General features: G+C 45.1%; 1 protein-coding gene across 1 annotated transcript in view; it reads right to left on the reverse strand.

The window, feature by feature from the left end:
* Positions 1 to 1,615: 1,615 nt before the first annotated feature.
* Positions 1,616 to 21,477, reverse strand: part of usp43a (ubiquitin specific peptidase 43a) — a 172,095-nt gene continuing 152,233 nt past the window's right edge. Inside the window, exons 10-19 of the mRNA XM_063201860.1 lie at positions 17,840 to 17,917; positions 16,958 to 17,087; positions 14,319 to 14,438; positions 13,129 to 13,363; positions 9,139 to 9,297; positions 6,675 to 6,833; positions 4,201 to 4,386; positions 3,287 to 3,427; positions 2,648 to 2,901; positions 1,616 to 2,346 (exon numbers count right to left, since the gene is read on the reverse strand). Of these exons, the coding sequence (XP_063057930.1) occupies positions 1,633 to 2,346; positions 2,648 to 2,901; positions 3,287 to 3,427; positions 4,201 to 4,386; positions 6,675 to 6,833; positions 9,139 to 9,297; positions 13,129 to 13,363; positions 14,319 to 14,438; positions 16,958 to 17,087; positions 17,840 to 17,917 (2,176 nt within the window). The 3' untranslated portion in view covers positions 1,616 to 1,632. The remainder of the gene's footprint in view (positions 2,347 to 2,647; positions 2,902 to 3,286; positions 3,428 to 4,200; positions 4,387 to 6,674; positions 6,834 to 9,138; positions 9,298 to 13,128; positions 13,364 to 14,318; positions 14,439 to 16,957; positions 17,088 to 17,839; positions 17,918 to 21,477) is intronic.

Below are 21,477 nucleotides of genomic sequence, written 5' to 3' on the forward strand. Positions count from 1 at the left end.
AATGATATTCAATACAACACATTTTAAAAAATAAAATTGTATTCATCAAGTCTTCGTTACAACATTAGGCTTTTATATTATTTGATAAATTCACATTTGTAAATAAACCCTCAATCATACATGTTTGCTGAATATATTAATTGATTTGTTATGGAATTTCTTCATTAGGTTACATTGCTGCACAGATTATTTCGTGCAATAAAACGCGTTCTTTTTTGACATCTTGCACAACAGGCCAAAAACAGCTGCTACCTCTACCTTCATTTAAAAAAGTGCAATATTATATTATAATCTCTATTGTTAAATCTTTACAAAAAAGAGGAAAATAAAAAGATCTAGCAGCGGTTATATTATATAGTCACAGATGGTCCCTCTCTTTGCAGTAGCAGTGTTCAACAGGCCTTCAAAACACAATATGTGTACAAATAAACATGTGTTAAAACAGTAAGTAGAAAAACAACAACAACAAAGAAAGATTTTTTGGTACTGCACAAAAATCATACCAACATATCGTTCAATTTATCACCTCTAGTACACACCGCATAAACAAAATATAATGAGACAAACATAACTATACGAAGTCAATGTTGCAGTGTTAAGTCAACCCTTTGAGTGTACTGTGCAGACAAGTGTTAAATTCGATTCACTTAGTGCTGAATTAACACTGCAAATTTGTGTTGTGTAGGACAGCAAATACCTTCAAAAGAATACAGACGAATGCAAAATTCAGACGACCTCTGTCATGTCTGAATCAAGGTTTCAGTGAGCTGGAAGGTGTGCCTTCAATGATCGGAAGGCTGATCTTCTAGCATATTGGTCTTCATGGCAAAATACAGAGGCACTTGTGAGGAACTGTGATGGCATAAAGCATACAAATATCAAATAAAATACAAAATAAAACAAATCTTTTTTGTTCTCATATTCCCCCATCAATTTACTTGGTTGCAATGCAATTTCCCATTAGCTTACTAAGTTGTTAAGTGGTTAGCAATGACGCTTTCGAGAAACGTACACATGTTTATAGTGTTACTATATTCTCATACTTCATGTGACCTTTGTGGCCTATTGCTTTCAAGTTTTTAAGGGGCTGTGGGTGTTGGCGTTTTACTGTGTGTTCACATTGGGCCACGTCAGCTGACAGAGCTCAATTACTTTGCATGGGGAGGACCTCGAGAATACATTGTGGGTCATTCCGTCACCTCCATTGCAAAGTTGAGAAATGTTCAGCTTCTCAAGATGTGATGGATCCGTCAGCCAGTCAGACCCTGTGTATACATGGTTGACGGCTAGCTGTGAGAAAGAATGTATGACGAAACGTGAGAAAGAACGGCTAAGGGTTAGGATGCTAGTGGCTGAAGCCAAAGTCCTTATCCTCCCCAGGGAAGTGTTAGGGTTTTGAAAGAAAGAGAATGTTAGGGTTTTGATTGCAAGGAGTGGCCAGATGTTGGATTCTGGCACCATCCTCTTCTTGTCAAGGAGGTGTTAGTGTTGGGTGTTTCAGGGGTACGGAGCTGTGTGTGTGTGTGTGTGTGTGTGTGTGTGTGTGTGTGTGTGTGTGTGTGTGTGTGTGTGTGTGTGTGTGTGTGTGTGTGTGTGTGTGTGTGTGTGTGTGCGCGTGTAGGGGGTGGATGTTTAGAAGCTGGACTCAGGCACTGTCCTTTTCCTGCCCAGGGAGGTGCTGCTGTAACGCCCTGTACGGCCCAGGGTGCTACAGGAGGCCTTGGAGGTGTCGGGGCCACCCCCCGAGGCCAGGCTACGGGGCCCCGACGAGAGCCCATTGCGGTGCAGCGAGGCGCTCCGGCGTAGCAGCTGCTCGCTCCTGCTGGGGGGTAGGTTGGTGGAGCTCTGGGAGCGCTTGATGTCCAACAGCGCGTTGCTGCTGCTCCTGTCCCTGTCGTCGCCGCCGCTACGTACTTTCCCGTTGGCTAGCTCGTCATTTTGGCGCCCCGTGCGGGTCAAGCCGCTGTTGTAGCTGCCGTTCTTCCCCTCCGCAGTGCCTCCATTGGACAGGGACAGCTTGGACATGCTCCTGGTGCTGCTGTCTGTGTCGACGTTACTTGCCCTTCCCCCCCATTCACTGTCCCTTGACCTACTGCGCATGGAGTCCCTTTTCAGAAAGCCGCCTTTCAGGAAGGACAGCAGGCCGGCGTCGTGGCTCTTTGACTCGGGCAGCTCTCTCCTCCAGCGGCTCTTGTCCCTGTCCCTGTCCCTGCTGTCTGATCCGTCACATGCAGTGTCCTCCAGACTGTCCTGCAGGCTGGAGTTTAGGCTGGAGTTGGTGCTCGCGTTGGGAAGTGGGAAGCCGCCATGAGAGTCCCTCCTGCCTTGGTTCTTCATCGTCTGGTCCTGCACAGTAAAATTAAATCCAGTGTTACTTATGCAGTGTGTAAAGGTGCGTTTACTCTGTCAGTGATGACTACAACAAATAGAGTAAGATGCTTTTCAGTTTCAGGGACATATAAAGTTGTTAAAGGGCAATGTGTCAGTAATACACAGGTAACAATGTTTATTTTACTTAAATGCAGTTAGATTTCCTCTTTTAACATGCTTGTTTTAACACAAATTTGGAGTTGGACCAAATACACACTACTGTAATAGGGTGTCAAAATCGACTCAGTAAGTATTGACTTAATGTGGCTAGATTCACCGTGTGCTTGTTTCTCCGAGAGCTTCTCCTGTCCATGGTCCCACCATCCTCTCTTTGCTGCTGCTGCAGCTTCGTCATGCTGGTGGTGGTACTCCGCCTCAGACTTCCCGTCTTGTCCCCCGCTGCCACCACCTGTCTCACCCGTTGGCCCTCAGGAGGCGCTCTGTGGAAGTCCGGTGTGGAGGGCTCCTCATCAGGCGTCCCCCCCCTGCCACCGACGCAGCTGAGACTGGAGGAGCTGGATGGGATGGAGGCTGGAGGTAGGGGTGGGCGATATGGCAAAAAAAATTGCATCACGATTTTTACAAATAAAATATCGATCTCGATTTTTTTTTTATCACAATCTTCCATCATAAAAATAAAAACAACAACAAACAACTTTCATATGCTTGGAATTTGTAATTTGCAGTTAATAAAATGTCAACACACTGATGGCACTCGTATAAAGTGCACAATATGAATACAATAATGTAAAAAATAAAAGTGAAGACAACAACACAAGTAAGTAGACATCACTCTGATACTGATAGTAAACATCCTCATTGCAAGACGATCTATACGATTTCCCCACATTGGCAGATTCGAGACGATCTTGCACTCAATATCACGATTCATGATTAATATTGTCATTTCGCCCACCTCTAGCTGGAGGAGGACGCTGCTGTCCCAAGGCACCCTCCTTAAGGGACGAGGGGCTGCTGCTGACCAGGCCAATGATGGGGTCCTTGGTGCAGCGCGGCCGCCGGCCAGACTCCAGATACTCCACCAGCTCTGCAGGGGCTGCGTGCGGCAAGCAAGGGGTTAATGTCAAAGTCTTAAAAGCCAAGTTAAAATCTTTATTGTCAATTTCATCACATGCATTAGCCATACAAAGGGAATTGAAGATTTATGTTTATGTGGGATTCAGCACCCAGCCAAAAAATGAAATCACTTTACTAACTAAAAAAACAAACAAACAAAAAAAACATTTGTTGCTGCTACTACTATTTGCAGTGTTAATTCAGGACTTACAGAGTAGACATTTTAACAGGCGATAGTGTGAATGCGTCTCTCACTATTCAATGGGTAGACTGAGACAGGACAGACATTAAAGTGCAGGGGAGGACAATTACTGCCCTACAAAGGCAAAGTGCAGTAACTACACATTTTGTCACAATTGAGTTAAAACTGAAAATGGTCTTCATAACTCCTTTACCTTGTGACAAAACCGTATGGTCCAAACGTGTCCCAGTTTAGAGATGTTGCTATGTCAAATTTGCAGTACTGCACTATCCAACCTAATACCAGTACTTTGAAGGCCTTCTCAGTTTCAACATTGGCATAGTTACTGCACTGTAACTACCATCACCATCCGTCAGTAGACGATGCGGGTAGTGTGAAAGAAGGGCTTAGGATGAGGATGCTAGTGGTTGGGGCCACAGTCCTTTTCCTCCCCAGGCCTACCAATACCAATACTTTGATGGCCTTTTTCTCTGTTTCAATGTTGGCGTAGTTACTGCACTTTGGCTTGGTAGGTCAGCTAGAGCAAGAGTGGAAGGCATTGTGTTTATAACCTGGTGGAGTGGTGGTGGTGGTGGGCTCGGGGGCGGGGGTGGCGGTCTTGCGGCGGCGGTCCTTGGAGCCAAAGGACCAGCGCAGGGGCAGCACTTTGCTGAGGGTGTCCTTGGTCTTGGTGGGGCTGCGCATGCTTACGCTACGGCCCTGGATCCCACGCACAAAGGGCCTGGTCTCAAAACCCCCTAAAGAGAACACACATTATTCATGACATTACACCAGGGATGGGGAACCTTTTTCAGTTGAGGGGCCACTTCAAATTCCTCCAGGGGCCGTAAAAGTCCTCCAAGGGCCGTATTATGAACACAAACCAGGATTCCCCCTGCACTTTAGGCCTATATTGAAGGCAGCCACCTTTAAAACAGACTCTACTTTCTCAAGGTCCCCTGAATACAACTTAATTGTATTGCAAATGTAATTTCTAAGATTCCGTTACAAAATATGTCATATTTCATGTGAAGCTAAATGACAATACAATTATATCGGGGGCCGTAAAAAACGGCCTCAAGGGCCGTAAATGGCACCTCGAGACATAAGTCCCCCACCCCTGCATTACACTTTTAAAATCCAAAGCAACCCCCAGATATTACAGGGTATTGTTTACAGTCCCTAGAGCGATGTGGGTTAGGTGCTGTGCTCAGCGGCACTTCAGCCATGGATGGAGATGTAGGGAGAGGTAAGGGTGGGATTTGAACCTGCAACCCCGTGATCTATAGTTCAACTCCCTAACCAATACACCATGGATGACCACAACACGCTCAATTGACTATGTACACCAAGACTTGTTTTCTCTTTTGGATGTCAATGAATATTTGTTGTATTTGTACAGTACATCAAGCTTGTGGAGTACACTTCAAGTGAACCCAAGACAGCTTTAACAAATGTGAGCAGATACAGTATATAACTGAAAACAAACTAGGAAAACATGGCAGAAGTTAGGAAATATTACTACTTGACAGCTTTTGCCATTTGTCATTGTTGTACTATCTTCTGAATGTCAATGTTTGTTTTTTGCTTCCTTCATACTATGTTTCTGCAGCATCTTTTTTATTGCACTGCATAAAATGTTTTGTTGAAATAAAATGAATTATAAACAAGGTAATGACAAATGGCATGTCAGTCTGTTGATAAGCATCATGTTCTTTTGACCTTGGACATCCATAATGCTTCTGCCCAAATGTAGGCAACATGGCAAAAAAACACACATGACACTTGAAGTCCATTATCACAGGAATCAATTGTGTGTACCATAACCGGAGCAAATGCATTTAGAGTACACTTGAAACCATTTCTTTCATCCCTCCGATGCTTGGTGTTCTGATCATGACAATGAAATAGTTCTCAGGTCAATACCGTGATTCCCCTCAGGAAATAGGGAATTAATGAGGCGATGTTGACATCCACAGGAAGCAGCATCAGGCTGAAAAACACGCCAAATGTGGATTTTGACAGTACGAGCTGTATTTTTGTTCTGTTGCTTCTTATTGCAAGCCTACTCAACTCTGATTACCTGTATTCACAAAAGGTACTACAACAGATTTTCTGCTTGTCTTCCCAAGGCAAATGGCATGGCCAAAACAAAACGGAAAGGAAAAATATGCGTCACTTCACACAGGCTTTTTTGAAAGATGTTCAGTGGTCAACAACATTCAAATTTGCATGGTGGACGTACTGTAGCCCCATAATGCAGTGATTCTCAAAGTGTGTTCCGGGGACCACTAGTGGTCTGCGACAGAGCTCATGTGGTCCGCGAGGGGATTTCTACTTTTCCAAGACCAGCTAGCAGTAGACTATATTTGTAACATTATTGCAAAGCTAAACAAAGCTGAAGTGTCATTTTCACCACAATAAGACAGACTTGTAAATGTGAATAAAAAGTAAGTGATCTGCATCTAAATTAGCACCCGTCAACAGTCAATTCAGTTGACATGTGGTCCCTGAACATTTTTGAGGGGACAAAGTGGTCCTCGGTCTGAAAAAGTTTGAGAACCACTGCCATAATGCATGCCGTTCCAGCATTGGAAAGCTGTAATAGTCATTGAAAAATTACCTACCATAGAACTACACATCTATGACATAACACTGGGCCTTTAGTTATGCACTATGACTTGGTCATTGCCATTCTGGTTAGTGGTCATTGCCATTCTGGTGAGTGAGCAAATTTGTTACGCTATGTCCTACTGGGTTCAAAAAAGTACTGTACAACCTGAAATTACATTACATTACATTGCACTTAGCTGAGGCTTTCACTTTATTCAAAGCGACTTACAACTATTATTTTTCAGGGTATTGGTTACAGTCCCTGGAACAATGTGGGATTAGGTGACTTGCTCAAGGGCACTTCAGCCATGGATGGAGATGTAGGGAGAGGTCAGGGGGGATTCGAACCGGCAACCCCTAGATTGAAAGACCGACTCTAACCACTAGGCCACGGCTGCCCCCAAAATGCAAACATTAGTCCACTTTGACGTACCTCGTTCATCTTTGGCGGGCTCCACTGGGAAGACGGGCGACTCTGGGGAGTCGGGGACGGAGGAGGGGTAGGTGGTGGAGCTCCTGGACACCACGCTGCCGCGCTCGCTCTCCCCCAGGCGGATCAGCCAGTGGTCAGACATGGAGGAGCTGGTGGAGCCTGCAGGGGAAACAGATTGGTGCCCATTGTAACAAATGTACTGTACTGTAGTCAAGGCAAGTCAAGTCAAGTCAAGTCGGTTTTATTGACAATTTCTTTACATGCACTGGTCATACAAAGAATTGAAATTACGTTTCTTACTTTCCCATGCAGACATATAGACTTTAGGTGTGGGCATTGACAATTAGACATAGACAGTACACATACGTTACACCTAGAGTACCTATACAATACCCTTACAGACATATAAAGTGCAGGACATCATATTACTACTGCTGATACTACTACCCGAGAGGGTTGATAACTGATGACTACCATATGGACAATTTTGCAACTACTTCTACTGTGTATGGTCATCATAATAAAAGGTTGATTGTAACAAATGTACATCATATTAGTACTGCTGCTACTACTACCAGAGATGGACAATAAGATTACCATATGGACAATTTTGCTACTACTTCTTCTACAGCGTATGGTCATTCAAAATTGTATAAAGTAGAAGTGCAAGTCACCATTACTACTACTTCAAACATGAAACACGTGAAAAACACTGCAGCTCTCTCGGATACGAGCGACATGTGATGGAATAAATGTGAAGACATTTTAGTGAAGAAAATGTAAAAATAGAAAATACTGTATCACACATATTACCACCACAACTATCCTATTGGTATGCATATCCCATCCTGGTCCTGGTATGATCGTTGTTTAAAGTAACGCTACTATTAGTATGCATATACCATCCTGGTATAATTTGTGTGAACTAAAGACACCGCCATTCACCCCCCACCCTTCACACCCCTGGGTGAGCTGTTAGCTTTAGGCTGGTGGTGTTGCATACCACCGAAATGTGAAAACAGATTAGCACGAGAGAAAATCTGAAAGTACACCACTGCTACAATGATATTAGTATGCAGTTACCGCCCTTGTCCTGATGCAATATAATCAGAGTTCAAAGCAAATGCCATGCACATCCAATTCACCTCCCTGCCCTGTCTCCCTCTCTCTCCCTCGCCCCTGATCAGGGGTGAAAGTAGTTTTCACATCTTTCACGTCTGTGGTTTTTGAGGATATTCTTCTTAACAACTGCCCGATGCCAACATCAGAAAGAGCGCTAACAAAATAAACATGTGCATGTTTTATGTGGGATTCAGCACCCAGTTACGAACTGTGTTAATCATAAGACAATAGTGTGAGCGTGTCTCCTCCACTTAAAAGTGTATAATAATCACTAGTGGTGTCAACAATCGATGCAGGGCATGGACGATCCAGAATCGATCTGGCAAAGTTCCAGAATCGATACGGCAATTTTTTTTACGTTTCAATTACTTCCGTGGATATTTCGGGAGTAAATTAATTTTAAATTAAATAAAAGTACTTCAAAACATTGTAAGACTGATACAGACTGATACAGAAAACAGCCAATAAATTGTTGCTCAGTATCTGACTACTTGTATTGCCTCATCATGACTGATTAAACATTTGCTTTGCTTTCAGTAGAAATATAATGCATTGCAATGCATTGTATAATTGAATCGGATCGGATTGCATAGAATCGAATCGAATCGCTATCTCCCGATTCGTGATTGAATCGGATCTTGAGGGCAGTGCCGATCCACAACACTAATAATCACCCCCACCACTATCCACCCCCTCCGTCCTTGTCTTGTGCCCCATCTTCTGGGCGGCATGCGCTATTCAGACATACCGCTATTCAGACACCAGATATGCCATAGGGTTAGGGTCAGGGTTTGGAAAATAACCTGAGCAACGTATCAGAAACAAACCACAGAAATGGCATATTTCGGTGGGAAGCGTGCCGGTATTCAGGCAATAGACATCAATGTCTGAATAGTGGCATGTCTGAATAGCGCCAAACCCTGTAACCCCATCTTCTCACCCCTGGAGCTGTTGGCGGACCACAGTGGGATGGCGTTGCATAAATATCATGTACGGTCAGCCCCCATTACCCACCCCTTTACCAGTCATTACCACCTCCCTTCCGGGTCCTGTTCTCACCCCTGGAGCTGTTGGCGGACCACAGTGGGATGGCGTTGCATAAATATCATGTACGTACAGTCGTCAGCAAAGTAGCACATTAGTTTGGCTGTGGGGGGGGTTGAACAGGACTTGGCGCGCACGCCGAAGCTGTCAGTGTGAAAGGCAGAGTAGAACACACCGGCCGAAACTAAGCAGAAAGACCGCATTCGTCTCGCTCCCGTTCCATCCCGCCTACTGTGTCTGACGTCTTACCCCCCCCTTTACCACCCATTACCACCTCCCTTCCTGGTCCTTTTCTCACCCCTGATGGAGCTGTTGGCGGACCACTGGGGGATGGCGTTGCGTCTCTGATAGAAGAGGATGTAGGCCCCGCGCGTACACAGCTCCTCCTCTGGCACCAGATCCACGCTGCTGTCATCGTAGCCATACCACTGGCCGTCCACAGAGTTCCTGCAGTACGCTATAGAGGACAGACAGACAGACAGACAGATACACACACTTGTCAGTGAGACACTACAAGCATGATGGAGGAGGTATTACACAGGGCACATTGCTGTCATGGTAGCCGTACCACTGGCCATCCACAGAGTTCCTGCAGTAGGCTACGGAGGACACATGGAGAAGCAATGAGACACTACACACACACACACACACACACACACACACACACACACACACACACACACACACACACACACACACACACACACACACACACACACACACACACACACACACACATCACAATCACACTCATACACACTTACACACACATATCACGAGTCTAATAATAAGCTGTTGCACCAAGGTCCACGCTGCTGTCATCATAGCCGTACCACTGGCCATCCACAGAGTTATTACAGTAGGCTATGGAGGATACACGCACAGACAGACAGACAGGCAGGCAGACAAACAGACACACAGACACACAGACAGACACACACACACACACACTTGTCAGTGAGACACCACAAGCATGATGGAGGAATTATTACACAGGGCATGCTCCTGTTATCGTGGCCGTACCACTGGCCATCCACAGAGTTCCTACCAAAGGTGTCAAAAGTGAAAGTAAAAGTAAAAAAAGAGTTTCCTTCCAACACAAGTAACTTATTTGAGTAACCAGTAGACCTGTGTACTTGTCTCACAGTCATCTAACTCTGCACTGGTTGGATCAAGTTTGTAGTGGGTCCTTGTTAGGTTTTCAGTTTTTCAGTAACAACACAGTCTATCTATCTCATTAAGTACAATGGACTAAATGGTGTAACAGCTATGTAATGCCATGTGCTAGTGTTGTTATTACACCACAAATGTACTTTTACTTTTACTTTTGACACCTCTGGTTCCTACAGTACGCTATGGAGGACGCACGCACACACGAGCCAGTGATGTTGATGATGTGTTACGTAGGGCACAAAATTGTTGTCATACAGAAGCTCTACAAGTGGGCATCCACAATACAGAGGACACACGCAGCCAGGCCCACCGATATGGGGAGACAAATGGGTATGTTGTCCCAGGCCCAGGGAGATAGGGGGCCCAGAATTGGATCCCAATTACATTATATGCTTTGGGTAGGGGGCCCTTTCAGATAATTTTGTCCTGGGCCCATCAAAAGCTGTCAGCGGACCAGCACACAGCGCACATATTGCCTTTGCTGTGCTATGTTCTGAATACCAATGAACATCTGTTACATTTGTCCGAACGTCCGTCAAGTTTCCCCCCCCCCATATCGCCCTAACCTGATTAACATCATCTGGCTGCGTTCGGCTACGTCACGCGGGGGCGTTCCCTGGTGAGAATCAGGTAAATATCGCCCAGCTATTTCTTATAAAGAAGAAGAAACTTCTCGCAATCTATTCTGATGTAGGAAAAGTAAACTTCGGCCACTGTGTAAGCTACAGAGGACATATTGCATATGCACAGCAAGCCAACGATCAGCCACCACAGTACACACACACATCTGCATCACGATGAGGAAAGATTACTTAGTACACAGGACACACATGCGCTAATAAGATTTTATTCTTGGAGAAACCAGTCACGGAGGATGCTGGAACACGACGATTGACCTCTGAAGGTCGGTCTGTGCGCTGGAACGCAATACGACGTTAATGAGAAATTAGACAGTGAGCGACAATGAGACAGAGTCGTGATGTAATTTGTGTGTGTGTGTGTGTGTGTGTGTGGGGTGGGGGCATTGGAGGAGAGAAGCACTGTAATCAATCTTCTTCTGCGTTGCTACCTACAAACACAACCACTAGCACACACATAATAATTACGAAATTAAACATGTACTGTAAATATGCATGTGGTGTACAGCCAGCCATATTGTTGATGGATATATGCAAATCAAGTTTTTGGAGGTCATAAATCTGTTGTATATGTGTATATTTTCATGGACATACACTGTGGAAATACATCTGCTAATGCAACTGGACACATCGTCAGTGATGTTCCTGAAATCATTGGGTGTTTCGGGTCTTTCAACATCATACACCCTCATCCAGGCGACCCAGCTGGGGGTGATCAGTCCCCAGCTTGTGTACAGTTGGCTGACTTACTACCACGACTCCATGGCTCGCCTCTCTTAAGCCATAGCCATCTTGAGGCCCTCTCTGCCGCTTCGGTGGTGTTGCGGATGGCTCTCCTCTTCTGGTGTCCGACGATGCCTAAGCCTCCAAGTGCATTGGCCAAGGACCGAGCTGCAAATTGGGAGGCACTTAGCCCTCCACCCTGATTGCTGGCAGTCACTGACCAGTCCTGAGTATTTGGAAAGCTTCCTTTCAAAGGCTTCTTCCAGGCGGTCTTCCCACGGGACTCTCAGCTCCAGCATGATGACTTGTTTGGTGGCGTCTGACACAAGTACAACATCAGGGCGAAGGGTGGTGGCTGCGATGTGGCTCGGGAACTTGAGTTGCTTTTCAAGGTCCACTAGTAGCTGCCAGTCCCTTGCAGAGGTCAGGATTCCTGCTGGTGCTCTTCCGGATACGGCAACTGGTTCTCCAGCCTTAACGAAGGCAATGGCTTTCTTGGGGGGGTGGAACTGCTTTGAACAGGCCAGTCTTGTGCTGATGGCTTCAGCGATGGTCTTCAGGACTTGGTCGTGCCTCCACCGGTACCGCCCTTCTCCTAGCGCTGGAGTCTCTGTACAGCACCACTTCTCTTGCTCGTGTTACCTTGAATTCCTCCTCCAAGGATTTGAAGGGCAATTGCAGTTTGTTACTGCGCCCGTAGAGTGTGATGCTGCTCAGGCTCTTTGGTAACCCCAGCCATCTCCGTAGGTGTCTGCTTACTTTCCTCTCCAATGTCTCCACTGTGGTCAATGGGATGGCATAGGCCACAGAATCCTAGGGAGGATGCCATGCTGATAGACCCATGATTTGTATTTACAAGGGAGGCCAGATTTATCCACAGATTTCAGCCAACCATCTAGCTCAGCACAAGCTGTCTGAATTAACACAAATTAAGCAGATTTTATTTTGCTGTTTGTACAACAATAAGATGGTTATTGACTCAGCACTCTGGGTCTCAAAGAGACCTACTGTGAAAATTGCTGTGAGACATCATCTCATAATATCAGGGAATACACACCACTCATCATGTAAAAGTACACACATACTGTACTTTTGTCTCAAAGGCGCCTTGTGTAGGATGCTCGACAGAGTAGGTATTGCAACTTTGCTGCTCATTGAATGTGTGCTGCCTGTTGCCTATTTCTATCCATTCATGAATATTTACTGAGTAATAAATGGATGTTTACTAGTATAACCAAAGTATGGTAAGTTTTACAGATAAAAATTCTATTTCTGGAAATTCAAAATGGCGGCCATGGAGAAGATCCCCCTTGAAGGTATTCCAAGTAGGCCATGAAATCATTTTCTAAAAATCAAAATAATATTTGTGTGGCTGCTTACTATTTAGTTGAGTTGTATCTTGTATTGGGTCAGAGGTGGGCCCCGAACATTTGTGAAAATTTCAAGTGGACCCCAAGTTAGAATAAATTGAGAACCCCTGGCCTAAACCTAGACCCTTCCCAAGCCCTAACAGTCAGTGAAGTTATGCTGCCACAAGGGGGCACCTTTGAGGCGCATGTCACTTTTTGATGCCAAGGGCATACCTTGGATGTCAAAAAATTTCAGTCTGATCAAAGGTAGTCAGAAATTGACCAATTGGGATGATGCACTGCAGGTGGTACGGCTTACAACAGAGCGAAAGGTATTACGTGTACTTTTCTCTAAAAAAAATGAGAATGTCAAACAAAATCAATCAAATGAATCAATCAGCCTACCGGTGTAGTGTCCTCCGTGCATGCCCCCGTGGTGGTTGCAGACTGCGTAGAGGTCGTAGTGGAAGTCCTGGGGCAGCGTGCCATTGGGTGGCTGGGACCAGGCGGACCCTCCTCCTCCCCCTCCATTGGCCAGGTTACGGGTGCTATGGCTTCTCTTCACCACATGGGGCGCCATGTCCAGGCCGGCGGCGGGGAAGTGCACCAGCGTGGACAGCTTGTTGCGGCGCTCGCCCACCTGCACCAACATGGCATCACGAGAATGTGTTAACCCCTTAGTGCAGAGCCTCTGTTCTTTTTTTTTGTGATGAACTTTTTATTAGGTTTTTAGTAAACACAAAAACAAAAACATAAAACAAGCAAACAAACAAACAAACAAACAAACAAACCGTCATCCTCATAACATGAAGTCAGGGAATAGTGGACAAAGAGGGGGGGGTCATCCAATGATGCTGTAACCAAAGAAAATTGTCCAAGGAGGGGTGCAGGCCTAACTCAAGAGCCTCTAAAACGTTCAGACAGCAGAGCCTCTGTTCTAACCTTATCGTCCACCTGCACCAACATGGCATCACGAGAATGTGTTAACCCCTTAGCGCAGAGCCTCTGTTATAACCTTAATGTCACCTTAATGGTAATGACCAAGTCTTAATCGGTTAACTAAGACTCCTTACATTGTCATTTCAATGTTACTATGATGTAGCTGAGGGTTTTCTGTAAAGAGTGAATAGGCCCATCGACAGGCCCATCTGCAGGAAGAGGCTACACTTGTTACACTTCTCTGACATGCAGGAACAACAAAACACTTCCGGACCAAAACACAAAATGCACTACCTTGAAATAAGATGATTTTTATGAGATCACCAGAAGCTTTCTTGTGAGCAGGTGCAAATGTTTTGCACACAAGAAACACTTACATTTATTTACCAGTACATTTTACAGGCTCCGTAACGTAAGGACCCCCAAAGGGGGTAAATGAAGTGCTGACAGAGAGAGTAGAGAGAGAGAGGTTCCATTGGCCCATTGTTTCCTGGTTCTAGTATGGCCCCCCTTAGGCAGACCTAAGGATTGTTCTATTCATTGTAGGAGCATTATGACATGGCCCTTTAGGCAGACCGGAACCTGGTCGCGTTAGGTGCCCATAGAAACCTATTATGTTGGCATATCTCTATACTTAAAGAATCTCTGGTGCTGACCTGCCGGAAGCGCTTGAGGTGCAGGATGAGGATGTTGGGCAGTGTCCAGAGGCTCATCTTCACCATGCCCTGCTGCAGCTGCTGGCAGTGCGGGCACTTCCACGCATCGTCCGGCGCCAACTGCAGGACAACACACAGGGATATCGTTAGGGAGTGTATTCAGAATACAGTAGTTGAAGGTGAAGATGGTGCATATTCCAGGAAAAAGGTGCCGGACAAAAGCTGACAGCGATTTTAGAGCCGGGAGTCTGCACACTTAAAATCCTTTTTTTCTTTTTCTTTTTTTTCTATGATAGGAAAACGTTTAGACTGTTGTCTTCATCATGGCCATCACCGACCACTGTGCCCATTCAAAGTGTATTTCACACTAGGAAGTGAAATTTATTGATGACTGTCCTTTCAACTCTTTTGACGCAAGGACATGCAATACCTGCAATGAGTGGATGTTTTGTGCCACATGAAACCGAAAGGGAACATCCTTTGGCACATCCTTTGCTTTACTAAAAGCATAGTTCGGGAGGAAGCTTGTAGAATAACTGACAGCTATCTTACCTTCTCCTGCCTTTTAAAACAACCAATCCATCCAGCTCATTCACCCTGTCATACATGAATGGTTCTCCAGTTGTTCCCCCTCTTCCCCTTACTCCTCCATTTCATTACTGGTCCCACTCTATTACCCCCCTAAACAGGGCTGGACTGGGGGAGAAATAGGACCTGGGCTCTTTTGGCTTCAAGGGACACTGTGCAGGAAATGGTCAAAAAAGGTACTGCAACTATGCTGCTCATTGAAACTGCACTGTCTATTGCCAAATTTGATCTTTACATGAGAGTTTACTAAGTAATACATTTTTGGAAATTCAAAATGGCGGACCAAGGAGAATATCCCCCTTTTCATGTATGAAAAGTGCATTTTTTCCAGTCATAATGAATACTCAGAATTTGATACTGGTGGTAAGTATTCATGAAATAAGTAACATTAGTGAATGGGCAGCATGAATTCTGGAAATAAAAAACTAAAAATCTCACACGGTGTCCCTTTAAAGGCCCCCCTCATAATTAGCAGTGCAGCACTGATTTTTTCCCATTTTATATTTCTGAAAATAGAGGCCCACGAGGGTGCGGGGCATACCGGGAAGTGCTCACTATGCCAGATGGCCAGTCCAGCCCTGCCTCTTTATACACATAGGAGATGAGAGCGGATCTCATCCTGTATAATAATCTCTTGAACCGAGGTCAACTGCCTCGCCAAACATGCTTTATTACTGTACACCAAGCACTCAAGGGACGAACTAGTGAATAACATGTAGTTGTAGTAGCCTTAATTGACCTCCGTGGGGGAAATTTCTTCTAGTAAGTGAAGCACAAGACATGAAAACAAACAATTACAATACAGGCAGATTGTAAGTGCTTTTGAAAGAGAGTGCAAATGTTCCTGGGGGCCGTTTATAGATCAGTATAAAACTCCTGAAAACAAATTCCTAACAAATGTCTCGTATGGGTGAATAAAGAAACATTATGGATTTACGGCATATTCCTGGATGTTGAGCTGCCAAGATTGTTGTCGCGGTGAATCCATAGGCCTTTGAAGAGAAATCCTTTTAAAAGCTTAGCTTTTATCAGGGATGAGAAGGACAGGGATACGTGTGTCTCTCTGTCGGGGGTATGTGTACGAGTGCGTATGTGTGTGTGTGTGTGTGTGTGTGTGTGTGTCTCTACGTGAGGTTTGTGTGTATAAGTGTTCTGTAAGCATTCATAAGCAAAGTGTGTGTGTGTGTGTGTGTGTGTGTGTGTGTGTGTGTGTGTGTGTGTGTGTGTGTGTGTGTGTGTGTGTGTGTGTGTGTGTGTGTGTGTGTGTGTGTGTGTGTGTGTGTGTGTGTGTGTGTGTGTGTGTGCGTGCGTGCGCGCATATGTGTGTGTGTATAGTATAGTGCCACCTGCTCCTCTTTGGTGTATAGCTGGAAGCATTCATCCAGTGTGCAGGAGTGTGTGTGTGTGTGTGTGTGTGTGTGTGTGTGTGTGTGTGTGTGTGTGTGTGTGTGTGTGTGTGTGTGTGTGTGTGTATGTCTACAGCATATAGTGTATGTTACCTGCTCCTCTTTGGTGTATAGCTGGAAGCATTCGTACAGTGTGCAGGAGTGTGTGTGTGTGTTTGTGTGTGTGTGTGTGTGTGTGTGTGTGTGTGTGTGTGTGTGTGTGTGTGTGTGTGTGTGTGTGTGTGTGTGTGTGTGTGTGTGTGTGTGTACAGCATATAGTGTATGTTACCTGCTCCTCTTTGGTGTATAGCTGGAAGCATTCGTCCAGTGTGCAGGAGTGTGTGTGTGTGTGTGTGTGTGTGTGTGTGTGTGTGTGTGTGTGTGTGTGTGTGTGTGTGTGTGTGTGTGTGTGTGTGTGTGTGTGTGTGTGTGTGTGTGTGTGTGTGTGTGTGTGTGTGTGCGAGTGTGTGTGTGTGTGTCTACAGTATATAGTATAGTGCTACCTGCTCCTCTTTGGTGTATAGCTGAAAGCATTCGTCCAGTGTGCAGGAGTGTGTGTGTGTGTGTGTGTGTGTGTGTGTGTGTGTGTGTGTATGTGTGTGTGTGTGTGTGTGTGTGTGTGTGTGTGTGTGTGTGTGTGTGTGTGTGTGTGTGTGTGTGTGTTACCTGCTCCTCTTTGGTGTATAGCTGAAAGCATTCGTCTAGTGTGCAGGAGTGCTGTTGGAGATGCAGCTGCTGGGTGGCCCTGACGCTCTCCGCATCCTTCACCACCTCCTCCTGGATACTGCCAAACAGACTGACACACACACACAAACACACACACACACACACACACACACACACACAGACACAGACACAGAGACATGGACGCATGCACGCGCACAGACACAGATACAAACGCACGCATACATGCACACACACAGGCAGCATGCAGATACAGGCATACATAGAGCCGTACACACACACAGGCCATGCGCGCGCACACACACACACACACACACACACACACACACACACACACACACACACACACACACACACACACACACACACACACACACACAGACACACACACACACACACACACACACACACACACACACAGACAGACACACACACACACACACACACACACACACACACGTAAATACCAAATAAACACACAAGAACAAACACCAAACAAATGCCCGCAGGCACAAACACAAGGAGCAAACACATACTGTAGAAAAATATTTGATAATGATCAATGGGCAGAATGAAAAGTAACATCTGTTATCTTGTGCAGGACGTGTGTGTGTGTGTGTGTATGTGTGTGTGTGTGTGTGTGCGTGTGTGTGGTTGAGACAGCGAAAGAGCGATAGCGTGCATAAGAGAGAGAGAGAGAGCGAGAAAGAGAGAGAGATCGACAGAGAGAGAGAGAGAGAGAGAGAGAGAGAGAGAGAGAGAGAGGGGCAGAGAAACACAGCGTTTGTGTATTAATGTATTTTTCTGTGTGTACTGCATCCGACTGAAGTAAGATTTCCATATCGGCGAGGGAGAGAGGCCTACCATTCCTTGACCTTGTGCTCCCACTCGATGATGAGTTTGACATGGACTGGGCCTCCTGGACCGCACATCTTCAGGGCCCTGCAAACAGAGATGAGGAGAGAGAGAGAGAGAGAGAGAGAGAGAGAGAGAGAGAGAGAGGGAGAGAGAGAGAGAGAGAGGGAGAGAGAGAGAGAGAGAGAGAGAGAGAGAGAGAGAGAGAGAGAGATTAGTGAGGAGTGGGTGTCTGACTGACGAATACAAACACCTTCAGCACACACAGTTAAGTGTAATGGTAAGACAAAAAATGGAAATTACACAGTAAATTAAACAGAGACCATTGAAATCCAACGCTTAATAAGTTACAGACCACATACACTCTGTTGAACAATACTAAATATAATTAATTCTTAAAAGTGTTGAGTCATTTAACTGTCTGGAAGACAAGCGGAGAGGAGAACAGAGGGGAGACCAGTGAGCGGTATCAGTGGGGAGTATCTGACAGACAAACACAACCATTTTCAGTACAGCTACAGCTGTCTACACAGTTAGATTATTTTTTGCAGTTTTACAGTTATTTCAAACTTGACAATTTACTCTTGACAAAGCAAAGCAAACCGAAGCCAGATGGAGAAAATGCACTCTACAGAAAAAAAGTTTAAATCATTCAACTGCATGAAAGAAAGAGGAGAAGAAAGAGAGGAGTCATTGGGGGGTGTCTGACAAACAAATACACCTTCTGCACACACATCTCAGTCAGATATGGCTGGGAATGTGAAAGAATTGGGTCGATGCTTCTAAAACCAGCACAGACCGGACATGATGTGCTTTGTGTTGAACCAGCACTACAACAGCAAAGAAAGGGTGCATTCCAATATGCAGACTTCCGTCCTCCACTTGTGCTTGTGGCATCGCCCCGCCTCCGTGGAGAAAACAATTTAGTTTCCCAGCTGTCAGCCTTACCACAACAACTTTTAGGGGACTGTTTGTCATTCACCATCCCAATTGTAAATGAGAAAGTGACATTAGAATTGTGCTTTTGAAAGATATTGAATTAATTTTCTTTCCTCAGTGACATCTTCATGAGGTCACAAGCAGGCAAGTGAGCAAGGGAGGACGGACGTCCACATATTGGAATGCACACAAACTGTACACCTAACTCCATTCCCTATGGCTGAGGCTAGCCTGTCAAACATCACTGTCAATTACAGATCCGAGACACTAGAGGGCAGTCTTGTGTTGCGCTGTTCAGAGATCTATCCACGGCTTTGACACTGGTACAGCTGTTTTCAAAGTGGGGGCCGTGGACCCCTTGGGGGCCGTGAGGTGGTGCTAGGGGGGCCACGGCAGGTTGGAAGGAAAAGCATTGCAAAATTAATATGTAATACAGTATTTCAATAAATGTAATAACTGATGTACACCAAAATAAAATCAAGATAATGTCAACAATGTTTCCATAGTTAAGAACGGCATTATGTTATTACTGAACTGCGTTAAGTTCCCAGTGGGGCACTGACACCCAGACATACAGTACAGTGGTTGTGAAAGGGGATGGACAGAAAAATACGACCCATGTAAGGGGGGGCTTGACTGGAACATAGAAGTACATGGGGGGGCCTTGGCAGGCTAAAGTTTGGGAACCCCTGCACTGGTACACACACAAAGCAAAGTGAAAATCTAACAAAGAGCCCCTACTGTACACATCACTTCCATCAAACATCACTGTCAGTTCCATATTTCAGACACAAGAGGGCAGTCCATGATTGTGAGAATTGAAGATGCCATATGAAGACCAGACACAAAGTACGTCAATGAGTAGGCTACCATATAGCCTGAAGGTAAAACCATGGACAGGAAGTCTGCCTCAGTGTACTATGCAGGCCCGCCGACAGGGGGGGGACAAACGGGTATGTTGTCCTGGGGCCCAGGGAGATGTGGGGCCCAGAATTGGGTCCCAATACATGAGGTTTTTTTTTGGTTATTGACACAGTGTTGTGAGGAGGGGCAAGACACTGGCAGCCAACCACGTGAGCAAATGGTTTGACCGACCGCGGTTTCCAACAATCAGAGGTTGAGTTGTGCGCAGCCAGGGTCGCGCACGCAGCCAGGGGAAAACAAAAAATGAGAACACATGTATTACATTGGTACGTGTTGGGTTGGGAGCCCTTTCAGATGACTTTGTCCTGGGCCCAGCAAAAGCTGTCAGCGGCCCTGGTACTATGACTGCACACTGACAGACCAGGGGAGAGAATAAGACATAGGAAAGACAGGAAATGAAAACTAGCTGAGATTGTAATGACTTACTAATCATGAAACCAATGAAGGTATGACGACGGCATTAATTTTCCTCGCCAAAATAACACACCCACTTACTGATGACTAAGAAAATGTAATAATAAGTGGCGCACTGCATGTTTGTGGATGAGCTAACACAGACGCAAGGTGTCAGTATCAGGGGTCGCACGCTGAGTAAGGAGGATCATTGATTTTTCTTCAGTGATGTAACACAGGCATTAGTCATCCACAGTTACGAGCAAAATCATTATTTCAGCATGAATACTGCGTACAGCTGTAAACCAGAAAATCTGCCATTAAACAAGATTTGCTAAAGTGATATTTCAGGAGTTTAGGTTGGTTCACCACATTTCTTAAAGATATTTATTCTGGTCTTTTTCACTTTACTTATGATAGGACTGTGAAGGTGGTGACAGGAAGCGAGTGGGGAGAGACCGGCAAAGGACCCAGGCCGGGAATTGAACCCCGGTCAGCCGCATGGTAGACAAGTGCCCTTCCGGTTGGCCATGGCAGGGCATCTTCACCGTATTTCATACCATTATTATCGTTATGCAGAATGTCATCTAGGTGAGGTATCAAAAATGATCTAACCAATGGGTCAAATGTGCCTTGACAAAAGTTCTTAACAAAATAGATATCCAAACATGAAAATAGGCCATCACATTGTACATGGTCAGGAAAACCAATAATAACATACACATATCAACTTTTTAATCTTGTACTAGACAAAAACAATCACATATCCTGATAAATGAGGTATGACCGGATGATATTAGTTCAAGCTGGGGCTTCCATTGTAGAGTGAGCTGTAAAACAAAACAAAAAACATTGCCTGTTTTCTTCTATTACAATGCAATGTCTATTCTCAAGATTCAAGAGTTTCATTGCCATTGTCAAAAAGGCAACAAAACTGTATTTTGAAGCACAATGTACCGTAGTAGATTCCCATTTAAAGTGCAACAAGGCAGGAAATGACAGGAAATGACAGGAAATGACATTCAAACAGATTATAAAGGTTAATCCACGGACTTGCATATAAATCTATGATTCAATGGCCACAGATTAATGCATTTCACAGTTGTGAAGTCATAGGAAGAAGTAACCATTCATCAATGCAAATCGGCACATAATGATACCGATATGATGATACTGACTGAAGCTACCACTTAGCTTTATACTGCATTTCGAAACGGTGTCTTGCTTTTTGATGTGCTCGTTCTCGTGTGTCAGATTTGCATAACACTGCATGCCAATCTCAGAGGGATATCTTGAGTGAAATTACCCTGCTGACCTAAAACGGTGAAGATGAAACTGAGACAAAAATTTGAAAACGCCACAGGACTCCTGTCAGTCTGCGCTTTGATCAA

The sequence above is a fragment of the Engraulis encrasicolus genome, chromosome 1 (genome assembly GCF_034702125.1).
Source record: "Engraulis encrasicolus isolate BLACKSEA-1 chromosome 1, IST_EnEncr_1.0, whole genome shotgun sequence".
Lineage (NCBI taxonomy): Eukaryota > Metazoa > Chordata > Actinopteri > Clupeiformes > Engraulidae > Engraulis > Engraulis encrasicolus.